This window comes from Protopterus annectens, chromosome 16.part0, assembly GCF_019279795.1.
Source record: "Protopterus annectens isolate FY-2018-M chromosome 16.part0, PAN1.0, whole genome shotgun sequence".
Classification (NCBI taxonomy): domain Eukaryota; kingdom Metazoa; phylum Chordata; order Ceratodontiformes; family Protopteridae; genus Protopterus; species Protopterus annectens.
In genome coordinates, this window is record NC_056750.1 from 881,564,106 (window position 1) to 881,576,719 (window position 12,614).

General features: G+C 43.8%; 1 protein-coding gene across 1 annotated transcript in view; it reads left to right on the forward strand.

Moving 5' to 3' along the window:
* The window catches only part of LOC122790680 (src substrate cortactin-like), a 1,120,562-nt gene that overhangs the window by 246,385 nt on the left and 861,563 nt on the right, over positions 1-12,614 (forward strand). Inside the window, exon 5 of the mRNA XM_044058203.1 lies at positions 7,210-7,264. Within this exon, the coding sequence (XP_043914138.1) occupies positions 7,210-7,264 (55 nt within the window). The remainder of the gene's footprint in view (positions 1-7,209; positions 7,265-12,614) is intronic.

Consider the following 12,614-nt stretch of genomic DNA (forward strand, 5'->3'; position numbering starts at 1 on the left):
ACTTCTCTGCCATTCCCGACTTCCTCATACAATACCACAACTCTTCTCTAGGTACCCTGTCATATGCTTTTCTTCAAGTCTACAAAGACAATGCAACTCCTTCTGACCTTATCTGTATTTCTCCAATAGCACTCTCAGAGCAAACATTGCATCTGTAGTGCTCTTTCCTGGCATGAAACCATACTGCTGATCACTAATCATCACCTCCCTTCTTAACCTAGCTTCTACTACTCTTTCCCATAACTTCAAGCTGTGACTGATCAATTTTATCCCTCTGTAGTTACTGCAGCTCTGCACATCACCCTTATTCTTAAAGATAGGTACCAAAACACTTTTTCTCCACTCCTCAGGCATCCTCTGACTTTCCAAAATTTCATTAAACAATCTAGTTAAAAATTCCACTGCCATTTCTCCTAAGCACCTCCATGCTTCCATTGGAATGTCATCTGGGCCAACAGCCTTTCCATTCTTTATCCTCTTCATAGCTGTCCTTACTTCCTCCTTGCTAATCTGTTTCACTTCCTGATTCACTATCCCCACATCATCTAACCTTCTCTCTCTCTCATTCTCTTCATTCATCAGCCTCTCAAAATACTCTTTCCATCTACTCAACACACTCTCCTCTCTTGTGAGTACGTTTCCCTCACTATCCTTTATCACCCTTACTTGCTGCACATCTTTCCCAGCTCTGTCCCTCTGTCTAGCCAATCGGATCTTTCCCAGCTCTGTCCCTCTGTCTAGCCAATCGGTACATCCTTTTCTCCCTCTAGTGTCCAATCTCTCATACAACTCTCCATACGCCTTATCCTTAGCTTTCGCCACCTCTCTTTGCCATGCGCCTCAACTCCTTATACTCGTAACTACTTTCTTCATCTCTTTGACAGTCCCTCTTCTTCTTCGCCAGCCTCTTCCTCTGTATACTCTCCTGTACTTCCTCATTCCACCATCAGGTCTCCTTGTCCTCCTTCCTCTGTCCAGATGTCACACCAAGGGGCTCTAATTCAACAGAGCCAGGCTAAGTAGATCTGAAATACTGTCCAGATGGCAGGTTATGTAAGTTATAGCCATGCCTTTCATGTGCAGTTACAGTTGAAATTATCTGACAGATGTGTACTAACGTGCTGTATGTATTCTTTCTGTTTTTATAACCTCCTGTAATTTCAGCTGTGGTGCAGGATAGGTGTCTAGCAGTTACCAGCCTGCTTGTTGGGGTGGGGGGGGGTGGGGGTAAGGTTACTCTGCTGAAGATAACCTGGAGATTTCACTGGTGAACTATGATGCCTTCTCTTCTGGGTATGCCTAAGAGGTGTCCCTCTGGACTACCCTTCTGCAGGCATTGTGGAGATCTGGAGATGCGCAGCGGTACTATGTAACGCATCTTGGTGTGACTGTCACATGAACAGCTGGCCCAGACCACATAGCTGCTAGGGGCAGTCTACACATGACATCAGCCAAATAGTTAATTGACATCTTGGTGTGGTCTCCTTTGGGCTGGCCAGACAAAACCTGTGTACCATCAGCCTGTCCCACACCCCATCATTCCTCTTCCTAATGTAATGCCTTCACTCAGTCTGAATTGTATACCTTCTATGTACTGAGCATTGTCTTTGCTCTTGGCCCTTTTCTGTTCGTATTTTCTCCCCATTTATATGATGATTCAAGAGGGCACTTTGGTGTGCTTGGCCTTCTGTAGTCTGCTGAGAGTCTGTGTTAGAGCTATGTTATGCTTCAATGTGAAGGTTCGTAGCCATGGGTTCGCTGCCTTATTCCTGTTTATGCTTCAGTGTGAAGGTTCGTAGCTGTGGGCACACTGCCTTATTCCTGTTATGCTTCAGTGTGAAGGTTCGTAGTCATGGGCACGCTGCCTTATTCTTTGTTGTGCTTCAGTGTGAAGGTTCGTAGCTGTGGGCACACTGCCTTATATCTTTTTGTTATGCTTCACTGTGAAGGTTCGTATCCATGGGCACTCTGCCTTATTCTGGTTTGTTATGCTTCAGTGTGAAGGTTCGTAGCTGTGGGCACACTGCCTTATTCCTGTTATTCTTCAGTGTGAAGGTTCGTATCCATGGGCACGCTGCCTTATTCTGGCTTGTTATGCTTCAGTGTGAAGGTTCGTAGCTGTGGGCACACTGCCTTATTCCTGTTATTCTTCAGTGTGAAGGTTCGTATCCATGGGCACGCTGCCTTATTCTGGCTTGTTATGCTTCAGTGTGAAGGTTCGTAGCTGTGGGCACACTGCCTTATTCCTGTTATTCTTCAGTGTGAAGGTTCGTATCCATGGGCACGCTGCCTTATTCTGGCTTGTTATGCTTCAGTGTGAAGGTTCGTAGCTGTGGGCACACTGCCTTATTCCTGTTATTCTTCAGTGTGAAGGTTCGTATCCATGGGCACGCTGCCTTATTCTGGCTTGTTATGCTTCAGTGTGAAGGTTCGTAGCTGTGGGCACACTGCCTTATTCCTGTTATTCTTCAGTGTGAAGGTTCGTATCCATGGGCACGCTGCCTTATTCTGGCTTGTTATGCTTCAGTGTGAAGGTTCGTAGCTGTGGGCACACTGCCTTATTCCTGTTATTCTTCAGTGTGAAGGTTCGTAGCCATGGGCATGCTGCCTTATTCCTGTTTGTTATGCTTCAGTGTGAAGGTTCGTAGCTGTGGGCATGCTGCCTTATTCTTCCTGTTTATGTTATGCTTCAGTGTGAATGTTCGTAGTCATGGGGATGCTGCCTTATTATTCCTGTTTGTTATGCTTCAGTGTGAACGTTTGCAGCTGTGGGCACGCTGCCTTATTATTCTTGTTTATGCTTCACTGTGAAGGTTCATAGGCGTGGTCACCCTGCCTTATTCCTGTTTGTTATGCTTCAGTGTGAAGGTTCATAGCCATGGGCACTCTGGCTTATTATTCCTGTTTGTTATGCTTCAATGTGAAGGTTCGTAGCTGTGGGCACACTGCCTTATTCCTGTTTGTTATGCTTCAGTGTGAAGGTTCGTAGCTGTGAGCATGCTGCCTTATTCTTCCTGTTTGTTATGCTTCACTGTGAATGTTCGTAGTCATGGGGACGCTGCCTTATTCTTTGTTTATGTTCTGCTTCAGTGTGAAGGTTCATAGCTGTGGGCACACTGCCTTATTATTCTTGTTTATGCTTCACTGTGAAGGTTCATAGGCGTGGTCACCCTGCCTTATTCCGGTTTGTTATGCTTCAGTGTGAAGGTTCGTAGTCATGGGCACACTACCTTATTATTCCTGTTTGTTATGCTTCAGTGTGAAGGTTCGTAGCTGTGGGTACACTGCCTTATTATTCCTGTTTGTTATGCTTCAGTGTGAAGGTTCGTAGCCATGGGCATGCTGCCTTATTCCAGTTTGTTATGCTTCAGTGTGAAGGTTCGTAGTCATGGACATGCTGCCTTATTATTCCTGTTTGTTATGCTGCAGTGTGAAGGTTTGTAGGCATGGTCACGCTGCCTTATTCCGGTTTGTTATGCTTCAGTGTGAAGGTTCGTAGCCGTAGGCATGCTGTCTTATTCCTGTTTATGCTTCAGTGTGAAGGTTCATAGCCGTAGGCAACACTGCCTTATTATCCCTGTTTGTTATGCTTCATTGTGAAGGTTCGTAGCTGTGGGCATGCTGCCTTATTCCTGTTTATTGTTCAGTGTGAAGGCTTGTATCCATGGGCACTCTGCCTTATTATTCCTGTTGGTTACGCTTCAGTGTGAAGGTTCGTAGCCGTGGGTACGCTGCCTTACAATTCCTGTTTGTTATGCTTCACTGTGAAGGTTCGTAGCCGTGGGCACACTGCCTTACTATTCCTGTCTGTTATGCTTCAGTGTGAAGGTTCGTAGCCGTGAGCACACTGCCTTATTATTATTATTATTTTGGTCATGTGACTGCCTGTAATATAGCCACTTTTTTGGTTCTTTAAAGTGGCTGCGCTCTAACATGGCTGCTCTAATTTTATTACGCATCTTTTTCCCACATTTCCAGTACCGTACTGATCCTGCTACACATTTAGGCAGCAACAGGCTGGATTGCAGTACAAAATCTCTAACACTGCACTGTACAACATCTCTGGTATTAACACTGCACTGTACAACATCTCTGGTATTAACACTGCACTGTACAACATCTCTGGTATTAACACTGCACTGTACAACTTATCTGATATTAGCACTGCACTGTACATCTCTGATATTAGCACTGCACTGTGGTTTTACATTGCAGTACATCTCTGATATTAGCACTGCACTGTGGTTTTACATTGCAGTACATCTCTGATATTAGCACTCCACTGTGGTTTTACATTGCAGTACATCTCTGATATTAACACTGCACTGTGGTTTTACATTGCAGTACATCTCTGATATTAACACTGCACTGTGGTTTTGCATTGCAGTACAACATCTGATATTAACACTGCACTGTGGTTTTGCATTGCAGTATAACATCTCTGATAACACTGCACTGTACAGTATCTCTAATATTAGCACTGTACAACATCTGATATTAACACTGCACTGTACATCATCTGATATTAGCACTGCACAAAATCTGATATTTAGCACTGCATTGTACAAAATCTCTGATAATTTAGCATTGTACAAAATCTCTGATATTTAGCATTGTACAAAATCTCTGATATTTAGCACTGTACAAAATCTCTGATATTTAGCACTGCATTGTACAAAATCTCTGATATTTAGCATTGTACAAAATCTCTGATATTTAGCACTGTACAAAATCTCTGATATTTAGCACTGCACTGTACAAAATCTCTGATATTTAGCACTGCACTGTACAAAATCTCTGATATTTAGCACTGCACTGTACAAAATCTCTGATGGTAGCACTGCACTGTGGTTTTGCACATCTTTAAGTACTGCTTCCTTGTTTCTCGTAGTGCTTCTTTATGCAGGTTTTCATTTAAGTCATTTCATATTTTTCTTTTTTATATTTTCTTTGTATTTATTCACTTTGTTTACTGGGTAGAATACTAACTAGAGTTGACCAATTCCAGGCACAGCTTGCGAGTGATAGAAGCAGTACCAATAAAACATATTAGAGCAGGATAAGTACCAATAAAACATATTAGAGTAGGACAGTACCAATAAAACATATTAGAGCAGGACAGTACCAATAAAACATATTAGAGCAGGACAGTACCAATAAAACATATTAGAGCAGGATAAGTACCAATAAAACATATTAGAGCAGGATAAGTACCAATAAAACATATTAGAGCAGGACAGTACCAATAAAACATATTAGAGCAGGATAAGTACCAATAAAACATATTAGAGCAGGACAGTACCAATAAAACATATTAGAGCAGGATAAGTAACCTATTTTCAGTAAATACAGTAAAAACATTTCCTCAAATAGTGATGAAAGAAGGCTAGGAAGGTGTATATAAAGTAGCCAAAGGTGGGGAGTGGGAAGGGTTTTTCTGATTGGGACAGATGAAGTATGCCCAAAGGTATGGATGGGGATAAGCTGATGTGGCCAGAGGGGAAGCGCTTGCACTTGGCTTGTTTAAAGAGACTGTGTGTTGAATGTGGTTTCAGGGGTAAGTGTTTAAGGTGGGGATGAGGGATTATTCCCATAGTTTAGGTGCTAGAAAAGAACTGTGGTCTGTGCATCCATAGCTTTACTTTGGGAGGGTGTAGGATTGGACCCGGATGTGCTGTGGTCTGTGCATTCATAGCTTTACTTTGGGAGGGTGTAGGATTGGACCTGGGTGTGCTGTGGTCTGTGCATTCATAGCTTTACTTTGGGAGCTTGTAGGATTGGACCCGGGTGTGCTGTGGTCTGTGCATTCATAGCTTTACTTTGGGAGCTTGTAGGATTGGACCTGGGTGTGCTGTGGTCTGTGCATTCATAGCTTTACTTTGGGAAGGGTGTAGGATTGGACCTGGGTGTGCTAGTGATCTGAGGCTGTAAAGGAATATTTTGGGGTACGTTTTGCAGTTATTGGTGATGGTGTTTATTTTAAATGCATAACTGGTAGGAACCCAACAAGGGTCAGCTCTGTTTATGGGAAGAAAGTTCAATTTGGTAACTGCAGGACAGTATTCTTGTCTGGCTACATGTTTATTAGAAATGGTTTGTAAACCCTTTGTGTTACATTTGGAAGTGGCTCTTAAGATCGTTTTCTAGCGGAGAAAAAAAATTGCTTTTCAAGTGTTGAATCTTGCAGTAAAAGATGGACGTTGTATTATGTTCCCAAAAGAATGTTGATATCTATAAAATGGGATGCCTGCATGCTTTGTATCTACTGTTATCCTACAACTTTGTACCTTTCCATATGTTCTACAAAACTGTAGTTATTACACGTACTTGTAGTAACACTTCCAAACAGTTACTATTGCTGATTCCATGTATGGACTTTCTGTACAGTGGTCTGGGAAACCTTTGGGTTTTGAAGTCATTCTTCGTCTTCTCCCTTACTGTTTTTACTTTTTAGGAGGTTTTCACACGAGGGTTCCCACAATAAATGATTTCTACCTAGTGGGTTAATACACACAAAACATAAATTCATTCTTGGAACTGTGCTTGCACAGTCTTCCAGTGAGGAGCTGATAGCTCATGAGCTTAACACCTGAAGTCTTCAGTCACTCACTTTTAATTCTTGAAACACTTGATGGTGCATTTTTACTGCTGTCTAGTGAATTAGTGAGACAGGCTTTTACAGTGCTAGGCAGCGATTTATTTTCCTTTAAGTTGCATGAACCTGAGTGAGGGGAAGAATTTAAGCTTGAATGTGCAGGGTTGCAGTGACATGATTGAATGTGCAGAGTTGACTTCCCCACCTCATTTTTAGCAGTTATGGTCGGGCATTACGTTTATGTTGATGGATTTACACATACATATTGCTTTTTAAGTAGATTATTACTGTACTGGATTGTGGTCTAGGTGATATCGGGTTGTGGTCTAGGTGATATCTGGTTGTGGTCTAGGTGATATCGGGTTGTGGTCTAGGCGATATCGGATTGTGGTCTAGGTAAAATGGCCCCCAAGGGCAGCTGGCTTAGCACTTTACCTATGATCATTTTACATTCAGTAGTGTTCTCATAAATGTAAGAATGTTAAGGTAAGTAAGCAAAACTAAATTGAATTCTCCATTTTGCTTGCTGTTTCATTTTCTCCTGCCATGTTTGTTTTGACATTGATTTATTGTGTTCTGTTTCCTTAAGTAACCAACTTGTTGTTGTCTTGCAGTCTGCTGTAGGGTTTGAATATGCCGGAAAGACTGAGAAGCATGCTTCCCAGAAAGGTACGGGTTACATACTGTCTTCTTTAATTGTGATGCTTTGTGCAAAACTAACAAATTGGTCAGACTTATTCCTGTTTTGGAGTGTTTGCAATAGTTGGACTGCCTGCCTCAAAAGTGTTTTAATGCAGAAGCAAATGAGAAATCTGTTTTTTGAACCACAAAATAACTCAGTTTGAAGTGGAAATGTGTTAAAGCCTGAAACAATCATGGAACTGAAAGTGCCAATGAGGCAGGCAAAGGAACATCTGTGTGGAAGCCCAACCATGTACAGTAAGGAACCCACAGAACAACAGATTTGCACAACAGCAGGTCACCCAGAATAAAAAGCAAGAATAAAACTTAAGTCCTACAAAAGTAACGCAATCCTTCCATCCTGTCAAGACAGTGCATCCATTGGCAACCTACAAGACAGGTAGTAGCTGTCTTAGCTAATATGCTGCTGTTGAAATGCACAGTTTACATACTGGTGCATGAACTGTAATGGGGTAGAAAAAATGTTTATTACCAGAGTGTACATCTAGATGTCCTTCAAGGATGCATCTGCAGTCATAACATATGGGTTGTCCTGCCTCAGGCAGCCCTTCGGTCGGCCGGATTCCAAAGTCTGGGTCTGGCCTCGGCTGATGTCGCACTTTCCCCGACGTCAGAGCGTCTGGGGTATAAAAGCATCAGCCGACGCCATTTTCCTCAGTCTTTCTTGCCGCGCGGTGCCCGAAGCAGAAGCGGTTCGAAAGTGCCGATCGGTCAGCTCCTGTGATTCAGCTAACGAAGACTTCGAAAAAGCTAAGTACCCCGTTGGGGACTCTTTCTTGCCTCAGCCGATGTCAGATAAAGTAAATAATTGTTTAACTTGTGGGAAACAAATACCTCATAAGGATTTCCACTCTTACTGCCTCCCTTGCTTTAGGCCCAGACCACGACGTCTCGGCCTGTTCAGCCTGTGCTTCCTTCAACCGACGAACTCTTGGACGTCGGTCGGAGTTTGCAGAGGAATTCTTTGGGGCTAATTTCGCATATAAGATGCCGTCGGAGACTCTGACATCGCATTTGGTGAAAAAACGTAAGGACAAGTACCGACACTCGCGGCCCGCGGTTTTGGCTGAAACCACGGTTAGGCCTACCGCGAGTGTCTCAGTTTCGGCCAAAACAGAGTCCTCTGTATTTCCTTTAACCAAATCCACTCAACCGACCACCGCGGCCCTGGAGGCCCCGGCTGAGTCGGCTACTGAGCTACCTACTGAAACCAGTGCCCAGGAAATGTCCGACACCATTCCGTTGGACAAGTCTACTCCTGCACGTGGTGCAGCCAGACCCCCTGCATCCATGTCCATTAAGGCTTTTTCCAGGGCTAAAGCTGCTAAACTTGCTAAAGCTTTGCCTCCCAAGACTACCTCTGAGACCTTCTTCTAGTTCTCAGATCCTCAGCCTTGCAGAGGATCTTATCTCTCTAATTAGAGGTTCTCAGCCTCACCCGGACAGGGGCTCTCAACCACCACCAGACAAAAGGCCCAGGACTGAGCCCTCTGACCAACACTCTTCAGATGAGTCTACGGATGGATCTGTGTTGTCAGATCACCAGGAGGAGGCTTATTCGGCCTACGAGGATTCTGATGCTGAAGAATCTATCCCTTCGGCCTCCCCTCCTGAAGAGTTTTCCTTTGGTGAGACCCTACACTGTATGAGAGAACATTTTCAATGGCAGGGTCAGGAATTTTCTGATTCTAGAAAGAGATTAAGGACCTTTTTACATTTACCTCAGCATAGGCCCTTAGCTATACCTCCTGTTTTGAATGTTATTGATGATGTGTACAATGATGTTAGTACAGCCCCTGATTCTCTCCCTCCGGCTCCTGCCAAACCTGATAGATACTACAGGGTCCCGGATTCTCATCTACATCTGTACAAGGCCCATTCTGCAGACCCAGATACTATCTCTCGGGGCCCAAAAGGGTTTGCAGCTGCCACTGCCAAAAATCCTCTACCTTCTGAAAGGGAGTCTAGAGCTTTAGAGAGATGGGGAAAGAAGGTTTATACTTCTGCAACTCTTTCCATGAGGGCATTAAATTGTCAATTTCATATGATACAATACCAAGAGTATTTTTAAGATGAATTGCATAAGAAGCTTTCCTCTTCTGAACCCCTTGACCGTAAATCCCTTCAAGATCTGGTACATAACTCACAGCAGGTTAGTAATCATTTTTTGCAGTGTGGTTATGATGCACTGGAAGCTTCATGTAGGTCAGCTATGACTGGGGCAGTTATTCGTAGGCATGCCTGGTTGAAGGAACAATCTTTACCAGACCATGTTAAAGCTAAACTCCTGGATGCTCCAATGGAAAAACAAAAATTATTTGGTTCCTCGGCTCAGGAGGTCTTAAAGAAGTTTGAAGAAAAGGCAAAATCTGTGCAAACAGTTAAGGACTTTCTGCAAGTACAACCACCAAGATTCAGCAGAAACTGGCCTACTAAGAATTGGTCTTTTCCAGACTTGGACAGATCCCAGAGGAGCAGGAACAGGCGTCCCAGAGGTAGAGGGCAAGCTAGAGGCTCCTACAGAGGCCGTCAGTGGCAGCCTACCAACCAGAGAGGTAGTGCAGGAACAGCAACAACAACTACTGCACCTGGACAGACTCAATGACTTTCCTTTCATTCCGCCGACCAGGGCTCAATTGGAAGCACCATTGGGCGGAAAGCTTTCTTTATTCTCAAAAAACTGGCATTACATTACAAGGGACACATGGACACTGCAAATAATAGACAAAGGATACAGGTTCCACTTCCACACTTTGCCAAGAAGAAACGGAATGCCAAACCTGCCACCAAATCAGAGGGCAGAGGCTTTAAAGCAGATAAACAACTTAATACAAATGAAAGCCATAGAAAAGGTACCTCTTTCAGAACAAGACCAAGCATTTTACTCCAGATTATTCCTTGTTCCAAGAAAAGAAAATCAATGGAGGCCTATTTTCGACCTGTCTGCACTGAATACTTACCTCATTGTGCCAAAATTCAAGATGCTGACCCTACAGCAGCTTCTTCCCATGCTGGGCAAGGAGTCTTGGCTGGTGACTCTAGATCTCAAGGAGGCATACCTGCATGTCCCTATTCGGCAAAGTTGCAGAAGACACCTCAGATTTCTTGCAGGATCAGAGCATTATCAATTCTCAGCATTGCCCTTTGGCTTATCTACTGCGCCCAGAGTATTCACGAAATGCCTGGCATCAGTAATTGCACACTGCAGACTTCAGGGATTCAAATGTACCCATATCTGGACGACTGCCTTATACAAGCGGACAACAAGAAAAATTTGATAAAGGACTTGGACTATGGCATCCACCTATTGCAGGCCTTGGGATACACAGTCAACATCCAAAAATCAAGACTTGTTCCATCCCAAAGGATAACCTTTTTGGGTGCAGATCTAGACACAACCACCCAAATGGCCTTTCTCACAGAAGAAAAACAAAAACAACTTCCGGATTACTTCATGAATCTGACAAGACAAACTCGGCTAACTGCAAGGAAAATCCTGCAGGCCCTGGGTTACATGGCATCCTGCATAATTCTGATTCCACAAGCCAGGCTGCATATGAGAAAATTACAGTGGTACCTAAGGAGTGTATGGTCTCAGCACAGTCACAGTTTGGAAACGTTGATACCAATCATTCCTTGCCTTCAAAAGGAATTTCTGTGGTGGGCTCAAGCCTGCCAGTCCAACAAAGGGTTGCCTTTCAACAAACCAAAAACAAAACAAACCATCACCACGGACGCTTCAGACCGAGGATGGGGAGCACACATGGAGGGCAAATGTATCCAAGGCCTATGGTCTCAAGGACATCTGCGCATGCACATAAACCAAAAGGAAATGCTGGCAGTGATACACGCAATCGAGGCCTTCAAACCTTTCCTCCATCAAGGCCACCTGTTAATAAGGACAGACAACACCACAGTCATGTAGTACATAAACAAGCAAGGAGGCACGCATTCCTACCCTCTATGCAGGCTGGCCATGAATCTATGGGAACTATGCTTGAAACTCAACATCCAACTACAGTCCCAGTTCGTGCCAGGGAAAGAAAATGCACTGGCAGAAAGTTTAAGCAGAATTACCATGGATGCACACGAATGGATGCTGCACCCAGATATCTTTCTACTCATAACACAAGCATGGGGAAAGCCGGAGATAGATTTGTTCCCCTTGCCCCACAATCATCAACTGAAGACATTCTGCTCAAGGACATACCACTTACAAGCTTGGAGGGTGGACTCTCTCTCTCTCAGCTGGAAAGCTCTAAAAGTCTATGCCTTCCCACCTCTCCCATTAATGTCCAAGGTTTTACTGAAGATCAGGGCAGAACAGCCAAGAGTGATTCTGATAGCTCCAGACTGGCCAAGGCAGCACTGGTACCCACTATTGAGGAGCATGTCACAGATGAAACCGTGGCCTCTCCCCCTATGGCCACTTCTTCTGACGCAGAACAATTTCAAGATCATGCATCCCAACTTGAAAACATTGCAGCTAACTGCCTGGAAAATTCCATAAACCCCCCTCAGAATAACTTATCACAGAGAGTAAAGGACATTATTATGGAAGCTCACGCCTTCCACAAGGAAGACATACTCAGCAAAATGGAAAAGATTTCTCATTTGGAACACAGCAAAAGGCTTAGATGTGACAGTGGCGAGCATGGCACATATTCTGGAATACTTAGCAGAATTGTACCACAATGGCCTGTCCTATTCTTCCATTAAGATTCATGCTTCAGCAGTTTCAGCAGAATACAATGTTGATCCACCTATCTTTTCGCATCCTCTCCTCAGGCAATTTCTGAGAGGAATCAAAAACATCAGTCCTCCAAGGAAACCTCCTTTACCTACTTGGGATCTCAACTTTGTGCTGGAGAAACTAACACTTCCTCCCTTTGAACCAGCAGAATCGGCGGATCTACAGTTTCTGTCTTGGAAAACTGCATTCCTTCTGGCCATAACTTCAGCAAGAAGTGTATCTGAGTTACAAGCTTTAATGGCAGTACAGCCATTTCTTATCTTCCATCAGGACAGAGTTTCATTGAGAACCAATCCTACTTTTATGCCAAAGGTGGTATCTAGGGTATCCTTGAACCAAGCTATTCACTTGCCTACATTCTTCCCAAATCCACAAAATAAAGGGGAAAAACTTCTACACACCCTGGATATACACAGACAACTACGCTACTTCTTGGACAGAACTAAAAGTTACAGAAAGACTGACCAACTCCTTGTAGCATATGCTGCTGGGGTACAAGGAAAAGCAATTTCCAAACAGACAATTTCAAAGTGGATAGGAAATTGCATTCTATTTTGTTACTCC